This window comes from Oreochromis aureus, linkage group 6 (assembly GCF_013358895.1).
Source record: "Oreochromis aureus strain Israel breed Guangdong linkage group 6, ZZ_aureus, whole genome shotgun sequence".
Classification (NCBI taxonomy): Eukaryota; Metazoa; Chordata; class Actinopteri; order Cichliformes; family Cichlidae; genus Oreochromis; species Oreochromis aureus.
This window is the reverse complement of record NC_052947.1, coordinates 11238246-11258821: the sequence shown is the minus strand read 5'-3', so window position 1 is coordinate 11258821 and position 20576 is coordinate 11238246. Positions and strand designations below refer to the sequence as shown.

Below are 20576 nucleotides of genomic sequence, written 5' to 3'. Positions count from 1 at the left end.
AGCGTTCCTCCCAGCCCGTCACTCGGACTGCTGCTGTAATTTAGTGCTTTAGTGGTTTGAGGACAACTCCCATACACCTCTGTGAATACAGCCAATATGGTGACATGTGAAAATGTAGGCAGATGAACAGTTTTTTTTCTCTAAAATAGGCAGAGAAGTTTGGCCTCTGCATTTTCAATGACGACCTTGTTCTTTAACAACCCCTCCCCCCATCTCTCGTTTGGCATTGCTGTGCCAACTGGACAGAGAAGTGACCTAACAGATCATTTTTGAATTTGCCTGCTTTTGGTTTTACCTTTTTGCTCTTGATGTGAAGCTTATTTTATGAATTATTGGTTTGACATTAGGTTTTGAAAAGATCAGCAATGTGTGTGCAGCCAGACCGGGTGGATGGCCATTTGTAAATAAGACTGCTGACACAAAAGGAGGCACATAACACTTTGCTGAGCAGTGCAGAGAGGCTTTGTGGAGGGCTTTAGACAGTTCAGGTTCAATCAGATTTTTTTTTTCCTTTTTTTGGATAGACAAACAGGTGTGGCGATGAGGAAAGACTACTGAGATTTTACTACAATCACTCCAGTGCAGGGATGACCCCAGTACTCTGGAGGGAAGGATTTAGCAGTGGGCGAAGTTCACTTTAGTTTCAGTGAAAACCTTTTTTTTAAATGTTACAGAAGGCTGTTTGGTGTCTGTATCAGCTGTCACAATAAAGTTCTGCAAAGTTCTCAGATTACACTGTTATGTATATGTCATTTTTGTGGTTTTATTAAACTGCATAGCTTGCACTAAAATAATCAAAATGGGAAAAGAATTGTGCTCCAGGCATGAAGAAAAGTGGGGAACCTGCAGAAAAAGGAGTCACATTTGCCCCGAGCTTTGGCTCCTCCTGTGCCTGGTGAAGGGGCACCGACTTCTCAGACTCGACAGAGCTCCTTCAGAGGCCCACGCATTCAGCTGCTGTCTGCACACACACAGCAGTACTCTGCATGAGTCAGCTGTTTGTGATGCTTACAACATGTTGAGGGTCTGACCTGCTGTTTCTTCATTTACATGACATGTAAAGCAACTACTGAGCAGGTTTTGCATGACAGCCGCCAAACCTTTCCTGCCCAAGTTAGGAATACCTTCTTTTTCTTAACTTAGTAACATTTTTGCACTTTAGAGCAAAATTAGATACAACTAAACACTTGTTAAACACCAGACCCTGCTCTCTGACATTCTCCTGAGGTTCGTTCGAAGAATTCCTGCAGTGGGAAGTTACCTAAGTTAAGCAGATTTCTTGGGCAAAGTTGCAAAAATGAACCCATCCATGTAAAACAAACTAGTTTACATTTAGATTATTAACTAGTACGCTATTGTATATCACAAGGAGGGCAAAATGTTCCGTTTATGTGACTATAGGCATAAGACGTATAAACACAACGGGCTTATATATAAACTAGTTGTATCTTGACCAAGTACGGCTGTGCACACATTAATGCATAACTCATAATACGTTCACTACGTGTTGACTAGTCACTCCTGACGTAGTCCTTTAGGTTTCACATAACTTTCCCGGTAGAGGGTTTCAAGCCGAAAGCACTCGTTTGCGCCATTTTCTTTACATCCTTTGCTTGGTGCTATATCGGCGGGTCACTGACGAGGTGAGTTCTTTGATTCATGAAGTTCCCCAAAGTTAAAATGCACATCTTTAGTGGTTTAATGATGTCTGTACGCTGCGAAACAAAAGGAAACAGGAGAAGTTAGAAAAGATGGCGGAGACGTGAACTTGACTTTGCTGTTGTTTACTTTCGGTCTGTCTGTGCAGCTGTACATCGGATGTAGTTTTAGATATATTTGATTTCTGTGAGTGTTAAAGGGGCACAGACAGATAAGAAGTAATCCTGTAAGTGAGACTTCAGCGGACTCGATGTTTTCATCCCCCCTTTTTTATTGCAGAGTCCGTCTATCTACATCCATAAGAAACTGCGGCGTGTAAATAAAATGTAAATGTGAATGAAAGCAGACATTGAGAGCATATTTGTGACCGATGTAAGATCCAGATGTGGTTCATTAGCAGGTTTTAGAAGTTGTATTAGCACTGCTATTAATTCATTGATGTGGTGACGCTGATTTACTTCCTCATTGTCTGCGATCCCACTAAACACAGTGACGAAAAATGAAACAACGACTAGCTTCAGTGTTTTAAACTAGTCCTTCAGGTTTATTACATTCATTTGAACCTATGTTCAGGGAGGGGAAGTCACCTGATGCAACTGGTTGGCAGGAGGAAGAGAGGACCGAAGAGACACTGGAAGAGATCAGTGTTGCCAACTTGTTCTTTGTCGCTATACACTGTAAAATCTAATTAGTTCACAGAACTCAAAAAAACTATGTAAACTCGTTGCCTCAAAAAAATTGAGTAAAGTTTTACTTAAGATGATTAAGCTAGGGCAACTTACCCATTTTGAGTACACTGTACAGCCTCATTAGTTCCCAGAACTCAAAAAAAAAATGAGTAAAGTTTACTTAAGATGACTAAGTTAAGGCAACTTATTCACTTTGAGTATAGAGTAAAAACCTATGTAGTTTCCAGAACTCAAAACAAATATGCAAACTCGTTGCCTCAAAAAAACTAAGTAAAGCTTACTTAAGATGACTGTTAGGACAACTTATTAATTGCAAGTATGCAGTATTAATAACTTGATATTTCTGACTGTACAATACTAATTGTTTACCTACTGACAAACATTTTAAGTTCAACTAAATGAAAAAACAGTTTGTGGTAACCTGAATATGATTAAAAATAATTAACAACACTTTTTGTAATGATGTTAAAATGAGCCCAACTTTTATTTTCAAATGCAAAAAAGTATAACAGCCAACATACTGGACATGTTCTGCTGAACAACAAACAATTATAATCTTACAATGAAACAAAGTCTCAGATGTAATTATTCTGAAAATAAGTTTAGGCCTACCACAAGTTTGTTTTGTACTTACATTACTTATATAATCAAAATGAAATGTATTTATTGTTCTGTCACAAGTGCAGTCTCTAATTTAAACAACACATTTGTTTTCCATTTTAACACAGGAGCTGGAATGTTGTATTATTTTAAGGATGCTTGTTTCCAGTCCAGGCATTACTGCCTGAATGACTGTCATGGATCGAGGTGATCCAAATGTAGGTGCAGAAGAAAGTCTTTAACTTCCCTTAAGTACAGTGGCAGTGGATGTGGGTTGGAGATGCAATGAGCTTGAACCTGCAGGCGACCATCTTCCCTGACGACACCATCTGTGACGGAGGACTCATCTCTCCTGGTGTCCTGCAAGCAAACAATCATATTTTTTGGAACATGAACTTAATTGCTTTCTTAAAACATTTTTTTCTGCATTTGGTATAAAACAGACTCCAATTTAGACGATCTCAGGCTCCCTCCCCACCGGAGAGGTGACATTCAATGTCCCAAATTGTCAGTCTAGATAGCCCTGACCACCATGCAACACACAATAATGTCATGAAAGCATCATTTTAAAAAAGGGCTATGCAAACATGGCCAATAACTTTCATTCTAATGATGTGCAAAATGATTTGGGCACAAAACAAATTTTGCTGTTAGAAAACTTGCAGACTTCACTATATACAGTGTAGATCCTCTAAACTAAGTTTGGGGGATGTGATCTTTCAACAAATGCAGACCAAACTGTTATTTGTTTACTTACACAGCATATCTTGTAGAATTAACTGTGGTCACCAGCAACAGCATAGTGCAGTCATATCTCAAGTCTAATAACAGAAGACAGGAAAAGATCAGTAAAGAAACAACTTCCCCAAACCAAAGCACAAATAAAACAACAAGTAAAACAGGCTGATCTAAAGTATGATTAAAGTTCAGCCTGATTAATATAAATGTCACTGACAGTTGCTAATGTATTGGAAAACCAAAATACTTACCACTGAGTTGATGTCTTTCTGTCCAACAGCAGGAGTGCTGGTCCCGAGCCTCAAAGACAGTAAGAAGCCAGCAGAGGGAGAAAAAACAGAACATTTTTCAGAAACTGATTTGATCCTTAATGACTGTGCAATCATTGTAACTTACAACACAGAAGGTCAATGTAGAACCCCATACAACCAAATTAGACTAACACATATAGTATTAAAAACACCATCTACTACTGTGTGTGAATGTGTGGTATTGGCACTGTCAGTTTAAGCCTAAAGAGATATGTGTTTGAAAAAAGACCACCTAATTTAAATATAATCATTACATGCTTGTTAAAAGTTAACTTCCAATATATAAAGTTTCTAATAAGCAAAATGACCAGATCTAACATATGGCAGAGTTTATATGTAACATAATGTTTCTTATGATTCAACTGTGGAATTTAACTTAATTCTTTAGAAGGACAAGCTATATTACTTTATTCTCAAGTATAAAGCCAATCTAGACTTTAACCATTTAACAGGCCACAAATCTGGATTATAGTTTTCACAACAAAACTTGTTTTTAAACACATTTTTTAACAAAATAAATATTATTGTTATTATTATTTAAAATGTAATAAAACAGAAAAGTCGGTTAAATATAAAAGCAGTTTGCTTATGTTGTTAAAGAAAGGCTAGATTTGACATTAATAGATGCCACAGATGTTCAAAAGCTGACACAAAGCATGAAAAAAATAGACGTCTCCGAAAACGTCGGAGCATTTTTGCAAATATGTGATGTGACAACCAAATCTCACGTGTTGACTTTTTTTCAAATTGGTCGACATAGTACATTTTTCCAACGATAGGAAAGAGGTGGCTTTTTTTCCCCTTTCTTTACTGTTTTCGCACTGTCCTTAGAAAACGCTTACAACACACACACACACACACACACGTGACGACAGTATTTAGAAAAAAGCATGGCGCTTATACAGGGGCGATTTTAGCCCATTTTTGGGGGCTGCTTCAGCACCCCCAAAATGAATCAAAGCACCCCCAAAGATTTCTTACTTTTTTTGACAATATTTGTTGTTTGTGTGACACACTGCTAAAAATATAAAAAGCATACAGTACTTAATTGAGACGGAACATTTTAACAACAAAAGTATAGATAACCCCTGCCCCCTCCCAAAATGGTTTGTTCCAGCTCGCCTCTCCCCTGCTCTGGCTCTAGCGCTCTTGCTGCCAGAGCGATGGTGGCTGAGACGCAGCGGAGCGAAGGTGTGAGTGCCTGGCTTAAAACAGGACATATTAGCTGCATTTAACCTTCAGTTACTCTTTATATAGTTCGGTAGGAGTCAGGCCATGTTTCTTTTTAGCTGAAAAACATTACACCCAGGTAACCTGCAGTGTTGAAAACGTGTTTTCCGACGATGTTTGCTACCCTACAATCCGTCCTGCTCTGTAGTAAAATCAGTGACATTTGACCGTCCTGTTGCTCCCATTGAAATGTATACAGCCTATTTAAAATCTAAAACTTAACATTGTCCGTAGCCTATTGTTGTTACCACTGTCCTGTTTGAAATGGAATGAGAGAAACTGGTTATTTTGTCGTCTGTACATGTGCTGATATTGAACCCAAGGTACTAACTAGCTAACTGACTGGATGCCCATTAACCTTATAACTCCTGTTGTGTGTGTGTGTGTGTGTGTGTGTGTGTGTGTGTGTGTGTACAGAGAGACAGCCAGGTTCATAATGGATATTTTTTTCAAAAAAAGGAGCCACATTTACGTAAAAATGTAAGATCAAATGATCCATCAATAAAGGATAATGTTGGATCAGTGTTTCAATATTTATATCTTTTATTAGATGTTCATGTGGTTTGGTTATTTGCCTTTTGGTTGAAAGTACACTGAGAGAGGACTTTTTTATTAGTGCTTCTAATAGTATTTGTATTCAATTAGATTAAAAAAATCTATTTGTGTATGATTGTCAGTCCAAAGAGGGAGAGAGGAAAGAGGGGAACATGAGGAGTACAAGAGTACTATCAAGTACAAGATCAGGAAGAACCAGGTAAGAAAACAGACAGGGAACAGTGACAGCAAAACAGAAACTGTTAAACTGGCAAAGAAAAAAAACAACAACTAATTTTACTCATAAAATTAGTAAGTTGTGTTCTCCCTATATTAAAGCTGCTATACAGAATCTGCAAAACAAACTGGGTTGTCAGCCCTGGCACTGCATTACCATATTGAACTTCAGTCAGAGGAAGTCACGGTTGCCAAAAACTTTTTGAAGCTCAAGAGTGAGGCTGGTGCCATTCCAGATATGTTAACATTGTACAATCTTCTGGATAATCAAATCTTCCCCACACTGAAAACTGTTATTCAGGTTGCCCTAACAAACCCAGTTAGCAGCTGTAGCTGTGAAAGGTCTCTTAGTGTCTTGCGTCAGCTCCATACCTGGCTGAGAAGGACCATGGGTCAAAGCAGACTCCAGCACCTGGCTGTGATGTCAGTTGAGAAAGAGATGCTTCAGAGACTTGACCACCAAAATGTGATAGACAGATTTGCCAACCTCAAGGTGAGGCGACATAGGTTAAAAGAAAAGAAAAAATCTGCAGAGCCATAGTAGTATCTAAAGATCTTTTCATACACTGTATACATTGTACCATAGGCCAAGGTGTCTCCATTTTTCTAATTTTTTTATTAATATTTTGTACATATCAAGGACTCTTCTATTTTTGGAGTGTATTTTTATGTATCTGTATTATATTATACATACACATTAAAAGTGAATCTCTGTCCAAAAAATGCACTGTTTACTTTTTACTCACTATGAGCATCATTCATTATTCTCCCCCAGTAATTAAGGTTAGGATATGTATTTTTTTTTATTCCAATCCATTCTTCTTTTGCAGCATTTAAATAACCTTTATCAGATTAGATGTTTTTGTTGCAGACTTTTCAAAAAAGTGTTTTGCTTTTCTTTCACAAATGTGGGGATTAAATTGTGTTAAAATGTACAAAACAGTGATGTCATGTTTTGTGATGAGGACCCAGGCACAGAGAGACTTGATGAATTTAAGAATCTTATGATTTAATAAAGAAATTTGCAGACTTGCACAGAGATGGTAAAATTATGATGACTGATAATGGAGATGAAGACAACAGACGATGAGGACAGGGAGGAACAGGGGTTTAAATGCACCAAGGAGACAGTCAGAGGGAACTCGGGACAACTGGAGACATTTAAGGATGCAGAGACTGACAGAGACAGGGAAGAAGTCTCATCGTGACAAGTAAAGTTTACCTTGCCTGGATGGGCAGCTCTCTGGGTGCTCAGCACCCCCAAAGCTCTGATCCTAGAATCGCCCCTGCTTATATGTATTATCATAACTCTGGATTTACTGGCCTGTAATTAAAATTTAAAAACTTTGAAGTTCGAACTTTCAATGTGGGCTGAGCATAGTCATGTGATTTGGAGGTGCAGCGTGTCCGTGGACCACAGAGGGTTAATAACACTCACCTTCCTTCCATTTCCGGAGTGTAACATCCAACCACCTGTGTAAAATCCGAAATTCCCATGGTGTTGTTCAAAATGTGCTCTGGCACAATCATAAGCATCGCTTGCTACTGAAAACAAGAAAAAAGCCGGTCCTGCTATGGGCTGAACCATTTGTTAATGGTGGAGGGAGGGGGGGACACTATGCAATATATTCAGTTTTAGCATTTATATTCACTGTTGACTGTAACTACACTCAAACTGTTAATGCTATCTTATTTTAATATACAACACTGTCATATGCAAAACTGGGGTGGCAAGGGATCATTTTAGGGTGACACTTGCCACCCCTTGCCACCCTTCTAGATCCGCCCCTGACCATGTCATAAGAGGGGCTCCGTACATATCAAATGACGCCCATAAAGAATTAAACTGTATGCCATTATGAGATGAAAACAAAACTAGATTAGCTGTTGCTGACTGCTCACATGTGGTGTTAGAAGACGCACCTTAATTTAGGCCTATAAAAATGATCTTGTTTGAACAATAATCGCGATTTGTGGACAATACAAATAACGTGTACAGAGAATATAGAGCATTTGTTGAGTGAGACAACAAAACGTAAAATCGTAATTTGAAAGTCTGAAACAATAAAAGCTCCACGTGTCAAAAGTTCCTCTCCGCAACGCAACAACACAGAGAGACTGTATCCGACGTGGAGGGTCATTCTAATCACGTGAACTCCTTTTAGCCGGAAGCTTAGTGTCAGGGCTGAACCACGTGATCAAAATCTAGGACAACTCATACAAGGTGTAGTCAGATTCTTGAACGACAAGACAATTTATCGTTTATCTGACACAAAATTAGTACAGAAAAGCGGGTTGTACGGGTGGGCAATTTTAAAGCCCACATTGCTCCGGTTGCTTGCGCAGAGTGTTGTCTATATCGCGGCTGTGGCACTGTAGCGGGTGTTAGCCCGCAGCAGCTGACGCTCTTGTCCGCACCTTAGTCAACGTTTTGTTCTTGACACCAGACCAGGAAGTCAGCTCTTGACGCCTACAAGCTAGCTGTTACCTTAAGCGATGACAGCAGAAAAGAATTCGAAAACAAGATACATGGTTGTAGTTTGATAGTAAACGACGCCGTTTAAGAGCCGGAAAGCTAAGCTGAAAGATTCAAACTCTCGCATTTGACCTGGTTTACATTCAAGTCTGCTATCTAGCTTGTTATTTAGCCATCTGGAAGGATTGACGCTCCATAGTATTAGCAGCTAGTTACCGCTAGCGAGTCGGTGATGGCGGTGGCGCACAGAGCCTGCTTTGTGGCTGGATTTTTATTCATATTACTTCTGCCTGGGTGCGAAGCAAGAATACACAAGCTTACATTGAAGGTAAGGCGACAAATTATGACAGCGCTAGCTCGGGAGCTAACGGTGTGTTGTTTTCCTCTGCTCCCGTCGAGCTTCTTACTAGCCAACTCGTATGTTGTAATTAACTCTAATGACAGAGGACGGTCCAAACATAATGTCGCGTTGGGTTTTGTTATGGGCGCACGACAAAAGCTACCGAAGCTTCTTAAATCTGAGTCTTAGGAGACATGTTTACTGACTGAACCACAACAGCTGAGCTCTACTTGTTTGTTCCTACAACCAGAATGAAACTCGCCACACCATCGACCTCAACAACTTTGGCTTCTACGCTGACGGAACTCTGGATGTCCACCTGCATTCACTGCGAGTCCCGGAAACTCTAGTGGACTACAGCAAGTCCCCAGTAAGTCGTGTGTGTGTTTGGTTATATGCGGTGGTTCACTTACCTTTCTTTTCAACAGGTGGCATTGTGTTCTTCAAAACGATAGGTTGTAAATGAATTAGAGAAAAAAAGAAAGAAAGAAACTAATAATAATAATAATAAAAAACAGGAACAAATTCAAGCTAGAGGTAATGTTGTACCAGGCAGTGCCGTTAGATGTACGGTTTTATATATTAATATGAAATGGCACATCTATTACAGATGGGTCATTCCATTTCAATTCATCATTTATTTGCATAAAACCTTTAACCTCCTAAGACCCGAACTCTTCCACAGCATGCAATTTTAATTTCTCTCTGATATTTGGGGCCTGATGGGGCCTGATGAATGTAAAAACAAAGAATTACCAGATTTTTTTTTGATTTTTTTTTTTACCTTATTTTTGTTTTTAAGAAAAATAAGAGCCACATATGAGGATATTCATTTAAAATTTTGATCGAACAGTAGCAGTATAATGTCCCCGTAAGTGGGTATCAGGCCCTTGTAAAGCAAAATTCAGTATTTTGGTCTAAATAACCCAAAATGTGATGTTCACATATGTGGACGCCAGGTCCTAGGAGGTTGAATCTGAGGCCACATTTGAATACAACTATGTCGAAATCTTCTCCAGCCTCTCCATAAATGTAAATCCACATCTGTAATTCAGGTACATCAACAGTTGTTTCACTTTGAATATGAAAAAAATAATTAAAACAACTAGCAGTCCTGTAAAGACCATTAAACCTATCATATGTGCTCAAACTAAAATGAAAGTTGAATGAAAAGAACATTTTCTTCATCTTTGTCACTAAGAATTTCACGTTAAAAATAGTCCTCATTTCATTGAGAAATGTTTTTGTCTCAAATATGGCTCTCTACTTGACCAATGCTATGTTGTTGTTTTCATATTTAACTAGCCTATACAGAGTGGTGTTGGTGGTTGTTGTTGTTAGGGTTTTTTTTATGTTTCTATTTAAATTGCAGACCCTGGTTAATTTTCATGATCAGAATTACCAGTGACAATCTCAAGCTTTTATCTTTAATAGTTTTTGCCATATTCATGTTCAAACATTAGACTGTATACCTGTACAGTGGCCACTTATTTTTCTTGAGCACAAATTCACTAACGTTGGTGTGACTTGCTCAGTTTCTTACTGGCACTTAATCCAAGCAGAAGACCCAAATAAAGGACAAATTCACTGGTTTTCACTCAAAATATGCCTTTTGGACAGAGACTCAAAATTAATGCGTGGTTGGAAATGAAGGCTCTGAGTCTGTGTTACTTTACCTGTGGAATTTTTCAGTTTTTGTTAATAATTGTACAGCCTCTTGGATTTTAATAAACGGGTTCACTGTAGCAGATCTATAATCAAACGCACAGTCGCTGTCCATTTGGTGTAAATGGACAGCAAATTATAATCATCAACAGATTTTTATTTTTTTTTAACACTGAGGCTTTGAAGAAAAAAAAAATGTAACTATATGTTTGTTAACTGCTTTTTAAAGAATTAATATCCTGACTGGATTAGGCTGCAGACAGAGTTAATGAAGTATTTTGGCCCAGCTAACATATTTGTGTTGTTAGAGTTTGTGGTTTCTCTATGTAATGTGGCAATATCTTCTTCTATTTCTGTATATTTTATACAGTGTGTAAAGTGTTTGTTAGGTTTACCCAAAAGGGTAATCTGGATGTAGCGTTTTCACTGGGAGAACTGTTTCGTCACTCATCCAAGTGACTTCTTCAGTGTCAGCTGACTCCAGGTTTCCCAACTCTATAAACAGTACATTTGCACAATGACTGAAACTAGCACCACTGATGAAGGTCAAAGATCAGTGGTTGTTGATCAGTGGTTATGATAATTTGCATATTAATTATCATGAAACTGACCTCACAGCCCACAAAATCTTTTTAGCAAAGATTTTTATTTTTCTTGGTACAGAAGCAAAAATAATGAATAGAAACAAAATAAACAGACAACAAAATTGGTCTCAGAATCAGTTATCAGGCTAATAGTTCATTTAAAACAAAAGGATTCAATCTGACCTTTTTTCAAATTTTATTTATTTATTTTGCAAGTGGCACATTCTCAGGAAAATCTGCAGATTTTACCTAATAGTTTGAACAAGGATGGGTAAGTAGTGTTGTAACTGTTTGCGTAAATGCTCATGCTGGCTCATGGCGTTTAGTTTTTTGTTTGTTTGTTTGCTTTTTTTTTAGTTTTCTTTCTTCCCCAATAATTCATCTGACTAAAGGACTGATGAGCTAAAACAAAAATGAATGAATCCATCCAGTTATTCACATTTCATTAGAATGGCAACTTCTCCTACAGTATTGATCAGGATTTAATCAAACCATCACGCAACGATCATCTAATGGGTCTTCACCTAAATTACTCAACTGCAAGGTCTCAACAAAATGTGCTGTTTTGTGGCGAACAGCCTGTTAATTGTGACTATTCATGGGTCAGATGAGCTACTACGTCACTGACATGTTTTTTTGTTGTTGTTGTTTTGTTTTTTTTAACTACAGGGGGAAAAACAACACACATCAACATTACCTTTAATAAGCCTCTGTTTCATAGACAGTTGTTGTTAAACATTCGAGTGCACTGTAAGCAGTGTGACCACTGAGGTAATGTAGTGGAGTGCTTGAAACAACAGTGAGTTGGGCTAACCTGACACAAAAGTCATGAAGCAGCAGCAGTGAGCTCATCAACCTTTGGTCTTGTGCTTGCGATGGTGTCAAGTGTCATGTTTTAAGAGCTGATTTGACAGTAAAAACTTGCAGATCGAGTTGGTGTGATAAAATATATGTGTTATAAAATAAATGGAGATTTGAATCAGCTGCTTTTAACCCTACTGATTAATCTAATCCCACTTTCTTAAGGTTGGGTTCAGCCTGTCCAGATCGCGTGTTAATGGAGTCTTGTCCTACACAGTAAGTACATCATCATAAATATTTCTGTCAACATTGTACATCATTATTTTCAGACCTTTTAAAATCAGTTGTGCAATCATTCTTACAAGGACAGCCTTTTGTTGAAATGCACTTATGAAACTTTTGTTATTATGAATACAGGTGTTGAGTGTGTGTGTTTGTGTGACGTTTCCCCCTCCAGGCAGAGGAGTCGGAGACATGTCCGCTCACTCTTAAAAAGTCGACCAATGATGAGCCTCTCATTCTTTTTCTCATTGATATCAAGAAACAAAGGTGTGGATGTTTCAGCACCAGTATTCAGAAATGTTTGTTATAATGCCGTTGGCAGCTCAATATGTGAAGGCTAACTGTGTAATTTGTGTTTGTGTAGCGTCAATGTGACTGCTATGGGTAAACAAGACAACATACTGATAGCGAAGGAAAAGGTTGAAGCAGATAAAGGTTAGTGTTGGCCACACAAATACCAAAATTTGGATTTTGCTTCCTTCAGTGGTATCATTTATACAAACTAAACTTTGAATTTCTATCCCCCCAAAAAATTCTATAATTCTATTTAAAGTGTTCTATTGAAGACTTGTCTTATTGTTTTTGATCAAGAGAAGAGTAACTCAGATGTATTCATTAAGGTTCTTCTGTTTTTGTGATAAAGGAGCAGGTCTTAATAAGTGTTTGTTTATAGTATTTACATAATATGTCAAATGTAAGATAATTTCATATAGTCTCTCATATATTTTACACAGAGTGTAAGGATTTTCATGAATGGTACTTGTAGCTCTTTTCCACTAGTACTTACTCTGCTCGACTCGACTCTGTTTAGGTCATTTTCCATTACAGTCGAGTGTCACTCAATGTGCGTGGGATTTCCATAACAACGTGGCTGAAAGTGCTGTTACGCCATTTATATGTGGCACGAACGCCATAACAATGGCAGTGTTGTTTTTTGTGTAGCTATTTCCCTCATTACTTGGTTTCAAAAATGGCAGTTTTGATTTTTGTGAACAAGACGCTCTCATGACTCAAACACTGACATCACTGACTAACCAGTCGGTGTTATTCAGTCTGTTAACATCATATTTTCGGATCGCCTCTGATTGCGTGGAACCCCGGCTGAGTAGGCACTAAAAAAAAGTACCTGGTACCAGGTACTACAAGCCTAAGCCGAGTCAAGTAGGTACTAGTGGAAAGGGGCTTTGCTATTATACTGTCCATTGTTTTCATTAGACTTTGCCTTTGTTTTTGTTTTCTTGATATGAAAGCATCCACCTGTGTATAGTATGCTCGGAATAAACTAAATTTCTATCTTTGTGCCTGGTGCCTGCACTTGTGCTCTGTAGGTCAGAAGAAAGTCAAACGTGCATCAGGAGAACAATCAAAAAATCCGGATAAGCCAACGGTGCTCCCGAAACAAGCGGAAAAACGGAGCGATGACAAGAAATCAGAGCAGATTGCGCAGAACCCAAAAGCTGAAGCCGTTAACGTGCCAGGGACATTCAATGTACGTTTTTCTTGTTTTGTTTTGTTATTTTGGTCTATTTTTAGTGTGATTTAATCCCAAAATTAATTTCTACTCTGTATTTCATTTTAGCTGAGCAGTCGCAACCAGCTGACTTTAGATTTAGGGGAAATCCACGGCACCTACAACTTCAGTGTAAGAAAATCCTCCTTAGCCAGTATGTTCAGGCATGTTTAAGGGTGGGATTGTCTGTGACAGGAAGTGTTTTCTCTTTCTCTCAACAGTTCCGCATGGTGTTTGGCTCAGAGGCCGAGGGCCTGTACAGCTTGAAGTTCCACTACTGCCAAAACAGGGAGCCGGGAATCGACAGGGCCTACTCATTTGCAGTGAGTTGAGTATTTTTGAGTTTATAAAATGCACACTCAAGTGCGTGTGTCTGCTTACCATGTTGCGTGCATCACAGGTGGAAGTGACGGAGAAGAATCCTGATGGCTACCTCTCTGCAGCGGAAATCCCTCTGTCTCGCCTTTACCTTTATATGGCTGGAGTTTTCTTCACTGCTGCTCTGGTCTGGGTGTACAATCTCATGAAGCACAGGTACACGGGCACAATGAAGAAATAGTGAACCACACTGTTTTGCAGGATCCGGAAAAAAAAAAAAAATTCACTTGCACAGTTTGTGGCAGGGCTACTTGCATAATCTGGGAAGCTCTTGCTACAAAGTGTATGATGTAAGACTACGGTTAGGTTAAGTTAAGTGAACACAATTTGTAGTGTTTATTGTTATAATCACTCTAACATCAAGCATGATAATATTTGCTAATTGACACTAATTAGATCATTAAGCATAGGATCCTGTTGTTCACACCTCAGTGGAAGACTGTGACTCAGTCACTGTTTTACAGTGGTTGTTAAGTAACTTCAAGTATTTCACACTCACTACAAGGACGTTTTAGTTTATAAAGTTAAAAAAACGACTTTGGCTTCTTTGACACATCATACTTTACAACGCAGCCCAAATAGATTTTTTTTAAGAAGATATCTGAAGTATTTGCTCCAATCATGACAGTGAAAGAGCACTAGCTACCACTGGCCTTCCTCTAGATCCCACTAGTGCCCCACAGGACTCTACAGACATGCCCATAGATGCTGCAGCCTTCCCACTAAAGGAACATAAAGCAGGTTTACAGTGAGTGATTTACTAAAACGTGTTGTCCTTTAGCCAACTTGGCAGCTATAGCTCTGACACAGTGTTCTGCTGTGGCTTACTATTGCTCTGGAAGTGTTCATAGCCCAGAAAATACAGAAGAAAGAAAGAAAAATTGAGTTACAGAATAAAAAAATGCGATCCCATGAACTGCTGGATTTATTAAAGATGGCTGAAATGCGTTCTGTGCTGACATGGCTCGAGCTTAGCTAACAGTTTTGCATTCCAAAAAAACAAACAAAGACGGACTAACAAAACTGAGCTGCTGAGGTCACACAGTATCCTGCCCCAAAGCATTTGCCCAACGTTTTCAATTGCTTGACTAAAATATACATCATAACTAATTATTTGGATGAACCCTAAGCAGTAAGAATAAATGGATTTCCTGCAGCAGTGGTCAACATTCAGTTATATGCAATGTTTAAACATCTCTCTTCTGTGTTTGTTTGCAGTTACAGTGTGTTCAAGATCCACTGGCTGATGGCAGCGCTAGCTTTCACAAAGTCCACGTCACTGGTTTTCCACAGTGTAAGTGCATCACCACCACAGCACAGTCTCAGTTTGAATCCTCTCATAAAAAGAGACTCACTGAATTCTGCCTCTGTCCCCGTCTCTCTCAGATCAACTATTACTTCATCAACACTGAGGGGCATCCTATTGAGGGCTGGGCCGTCATGTATTATATAACACACCTGTAAGCAGAACCTCAGCAGAATCGGCTTCTTAGGTTCCTAGGTTATTTGATTTGTATTACACAAAAAAATATTTTTGTATCCTTCCCAGGCTAAAGGGGGCGCTCCTGTTCATCACACTGGCGCTGATTGGTACCGGCTGGGCTTTCGTGAAATACATCCTGTCCGACAAGGAGAAGAAGATCTTCATGATCGTCATTCCTCTGCAGGTACTGTCTCTCATTCCTCTGCAGGTGAGCAGCAAATCAAATTGGGTGATTTTTATGTGTATTTTCTTTGATGGCTCGCCGGTCGTGCTGCAGGTCCTGGCTAACGTCGCCTACATCATCATTGAGTCTACAGAGGAGGGCTCCAGCGAGTACTACGTGTGGAAGGAGATCCTCTTTCTGGTGGACCTTATCTGCTGTGGAGCCATCCTTTTCCCTGTTGTGTGGTCAGTGCGGTATCTGTTGTTGAATTACATTTTAGTCCCAAATTAGTTTTGGTGGCTAGTGTTTAAAGTTACTAAGATTTCTGAGATAAGAGGATCAGTATGGGAAAGTGGAGCATGTTTGATAGAGTAGAACGCCCAGAATAATTCAACTTCATGAAAAAAATGGGACGGGACCAAAAGCGTTGCCGTCCAGCCCTGCCTACTCGATGAAACGGTCATGAAAATTTTCAGTTTGAAGTTATAAAACAAGAGACAAGGTGTTTCTTGTAATTAGAAATGAACTTTGTGTTACATGGTGTGCAAGTTTTCCCCAAATAACAGATTCATTGTATAACACGTCTCTGTCTTTAAAGGTCAATCCGTCACCTACAAGAGGCTTCTAGCACCGATGGTAAAGGTGAATCCTGCTGCAACTACAGGGCTTTATTAGGTGGAGAGTTTTTGTTCTGTGTTTAACTTGGTGCATGTTTCTTTCAGCTGCCATGAATTTGGAGAAGCTCAAGCTCTTCCGCCATTATTATGTGATGGTAAGAAGGCCAGTATTTTGCTGTTGTTCTGTGACCCTTTATTCACCTGAACGATTGGACCATTTTTCAGTTACACTGAAAACTTGTCTCTGACAGTCTCATCAAACATGTTTTTTAGCAAAGCAAAATTAATCCTGAGGAAAAGGAAGATTTTAGTGTGTTTTTATTTATTTTATTTTATTTTATTTTTTGGTAACCGTACAATTTTAAAGTCTGAGTTCTTACTGGAATGTTTTCTGTCATTTTAGATCGTGTGTTACATCTACTTTACAAGGATCATAGCCATTCTGCTCAAGATCACTATGCCTTTCCGGTGGCAGTGGTGCTATGAGGTAAGACGATGACGGTGCAGCTACAGCAGTTGTTTGTCAAACGGCGAGGACGGTCTGTGGTCTCTGAATCAACAATGACTGGCAATACTTGCCTGATGTGAGCTGGTATAAATCTGCCAGCACATTACTTATTTAAAGCCCTTTATTACTTCATTACAGTTGATAAAGAGCACTGTACTCCCCCCTGAGGCCTGATGGGATATTAGCATAGCTTGAAGAATGTGAAACAGCACATATGTTTAAAAGGCCCTGTGCTACTTATTTGTTTGCAAAGAAATTTTCCGGATGTTGTGGACAGTGTTAAGACACTTTCTCCTGTCTGTTATTAAACGCACTGTTTCTTCTTCAGTTTCTGGTGGAGGTGTCGACTCTCATCTTCTTTGTGTTGACGGGCTACAAGTTTCGCCCAGCATCCAATAACCCCTACCTCCAGCTTCCCCAGGACGAGGACGACGTCGAGAATGATGAAGTGTAAGCGTGACACATCTGTATGAACCCTCACCTGGCATTTAAATAACTTATCCTGTTACTGAGTTCTTACTCTACCTGATTACTTTATACTTGGAGAAGTTATAGAAAGTAGCACATCTTCAAAGTATGGTTGAAGTAGCCAAATTTCCTTATGAGTCTTTTATTCAGATTATTTTTTGGTTAACACAAAGTGAAAACACTATGATATAGCATAGCATGTGTGCGGTGTGATCATAAATGAATATTAAAGGAAATTGGTAGAAGAAAACATTACTTTATGAGTAATAGTAGTTGATTTGTTGAGCTGAAACTATTCTAGTGGTGCTGACTGTCTATTTAGTCCCATCACATAAGGAGGAGGCTCGTGTGGGTATTGTGTAGCTAAGCGTTTGTTTTTCTGTGATTTCCATAAGATTTAATAATTACGACTGAACTAAGATGAAGGTTGAGAAAGTGTTTGCCATTAAAAGTGCTGCTGCTCTTCTGTTTGTGTCCAGAGTGACTGAGTCAGGCGCACTCGAGGGTATTTCCAAAGTCAAGAAGACGTCCAACGGACGCGAGCGCCAGAAAGAGTCCACCTTGTGAGCAGGAAGCTGCATCTTTGGGAGTGGCCAACTAAACATCCCCAGGCCAGCTGACAGAAAGGGGTACACACACACACACACGGACCAAGGCTCCCCACTTCCAGTGACAGCTCTGCTATTGAAACTCTTTACGTGGTTGCAGTGGTTGTGCCCACTCTCTGGCTATGCAAAAAAAAAAAAAAGTAAAGAAAAAAAAAAGGACTAACTTATTGGACGCTCTCTGTTTCCCTTAAATGCTCCACCTAAAAACTGAGGGGTTTTGGGGAGCTACAACCACATGGATGGGTGGAGATATGGAAAGGAGCTCTGATGTTCTGTATGTTTCATTTCTCTCTCTCTCTCCCTCCAAAGATAATTTTTTTTAGACACTTGCTTTTGAGTGTGTTTATAGCAGCTATTTAAAACGGTACTTCTGCGAGCCTCTTAGCTGTAACTATTCCTGTGTGTGTGTGTGTGTGTGTGTGTGTGAGTGTGTGAGTGTGTGAGTGAGTGAGTGAGTGAGTGAAAGTGAGACGACACAGGATTTGGCTACCCCCGCCTCCCCACCCCAGTGACAATAGCCCATACTCAGGTAAAAGGCTAATCGGTATATTTCAAATTTAAGCATCCATCTCGTGTTTCCATTGTTCACGGGTCAGAAAAATCCCACTTTATCACCACACAGTACCGTATGTTTGTTTTTTTTCTTTTCCTCCTACATGTATGATTTGTATATTGAAATATATGGTTAACAAGAAGTTGTATATTTCAATATAGATTTACTTATTACATATTGAAATGTTATATTTCAGTATTATTGTTGATGTTGGAGACTTAAGCGTTCCTCCCAGCCCGTCACTCGGACTGCTGCTGTAATTTAGTGCTTTAGTGGTTTGAGGACAACTCCCATACACCTCTGTGAATACAGCCAATATGGTGACATGTGAAGATGTAGGCAGATGAACAGGGTTTTTTTTTTTTCTCTAAAATAGGCAGAGAAGTTTGGCCTTGTTCTTTAACCCCCCCCCACCCCACCCCAAATCTCGTTTGGCATTGCTGTGCCAACTGGACAGAGAAGTGACCTAACTGATCATCTTTGAATTTGCCTGCTTTTGGTTTTACCTTTTTGCTCTTGATGTGAAGCTTATTTTATGAATTATTGGTTTGACATTAGGTTTTGAAAAGATCAGCAATGTGTGTGCAGCCAGACCGGGTGGATGGCCATTTGTAAATAAGACTGCTGACACAAAAGGAGGCACATAACACTTTGCTGAGCAGTGCAGAGAGGCTTTGTGGAGGGCTTTAGACAGTTCAGGTTCAATCAGATTTTTTTTCTTTTTCTGGATAGACAAACAGGTGTGGCGATGAGGAAAGACTACTGAGATTTTACTACAATCACTCCGGTGCAGGGATGACCCCAGTACTCTGGAGGGAAGGATTTAGCAGTGGGCGAAGTTCACTTTAGTTTCAGTGAAAACGTTTTTTTTTTTTTTGTTGTTGTTGTTGTTGTTTTGTTTTTTTAATTGTTACAGAAGGCTGTTTGGTGTCTGTATCAGCTGTCACAATAAAGTTCTGCAAAGTTCTCAGATTACACTGTTATGTATATGTCATTTTTGTGGTTTTATTAAACTGCATAGCTTGCACTAAAATAATCAAGATGAGAAAAGAATTGTGCTCCAGGCATGAAGAAAAGTGGGGAACCTGCAGAAGAAGGAGTCACATTTGCCCCGAGCTTTGGCTCCTCCTGTGCCTGGTGAAGGGGCACCGACTTCTCAGACTCGACAGAGCTCCTTCAGAGGCCCACGCATTCAGCTGCTGTCTGCACACACACAGCAGTACTCTGCATGAGTCAGCTGTTTGTGATGCTTACAACATGTTGAGGGTCTGACCTGCTGTTTCTTCATTTACATGATATGTAAAGCAACTACTGAGCAGGTTTTGCATGACAGCCGCCAAACCTTTCCTGCCCAAGTGTTATTTAAATTACTTCTGCCACAACTTTAAAGGTGATTTATGGTACTCTTGTGCTTCACATCATGTAGTTCTTTGAGTACAGTGACTTCATGTTCAAGAAAAAAGTTTGAGATGATCTGAGCTTTGTGACATTTTGTATTATCCTGCTGGAAACGGCTATCAGAAGATGCATACCATGTGGTCAGAAAGGTATTGACCTGGTCAGCAACAGTACTCAGGTAGGCTGCGGTGTTTAACTGGTGCTCAGTTGCCACCAAGGGGTCCAAAGAGTTCAATGCTTTGTTCGACTTTCAGCAGGTCATCTTGACGATGCTTTCATGCCTAAATACACCTAAATGCTCGAAAATGTAACACATTAGATCCTATTGGAGAGGAAAAATCAATGCAAGTTAGTCAAAATTAGACAGATAATGAGTAGGAATACCTTTTTCTTAACTTAGTAACATTTTTGCCCTTTAGAGCAAAATTAGATACAACTAAACTTGTTAAACACCAGACCCTGCTCTCTGACATTCTCCTGAGGTTCGTTCGAAGCGTTCCTGCAGTGGGAAGTTACCTAAGTTAAGCAGATTTCTTGGGCAAAGTTGCAAAAATGAACCCATCCATGTAAAACAAACTAGTTAATCTAAATGTAAACTAGTACGCTATTGTATAAATGAAGCAACCCCAGGAATTATCACCTTCACCTTAGTATGTACACGCAATTACATTTTTTAGCAGCAACATTTTGTACAACAAGAATGGCAGTCATTTAATGTGGAGCACACTCTGGGAGCAGTGGGCC

General features: G+C 39.4%; 1 protein-coding gene across 2 annotated transcripts; it reads left to right on the top strand.

Moving 5' to 3' along the window:
- Window positions 1-8188: 8188 nt before the first annotated feature.
- Window positions 8189-19409, top strand: LOC116336143 (protein GPR108-like). 2 transcript variants are annotated; one of them, XM_039613733.1, is made up of 18 exons: window positions 8189-8802; window positions 9065-9184; window positions 12090-12140; window positions 12322-12413; window positions 12511-12581; window positions 13475-13635; window positions 13726-13788; window positions 13878-13979; window positions 14057-14190; window positions 15253-15328; window positions 15421-15494; window positions 15584-15701; window positions 15795-15925; window positions 16279-16316; window positions 16403-16452; window positions 16701-16784; window positions 17134-17255; window positions 17753-19409. In XM_039613733.1, the coding sequence occupies exons 1-18, from the start codon at window positions 8707-8709 to the stop codon at window positions 17838-17840; spliced, it is 1671 nt and encodes a 556-aa protein (XP_039469667.1). In that variant the 5' UTR covers window positions 8189-8706; the 3' UTR covers window positions 17841-19409. The 2 variants fall into 2 exon arrangements, with proteins under 2 accessions (XP_039469667.1, XP_039469666.1); XM_039613732.1 differs by having other exon boundaries at window positions 16279-16322.
- The last annotated feature ends 1167 nt before the right edge of the window (window positions 19410-20576 follow it).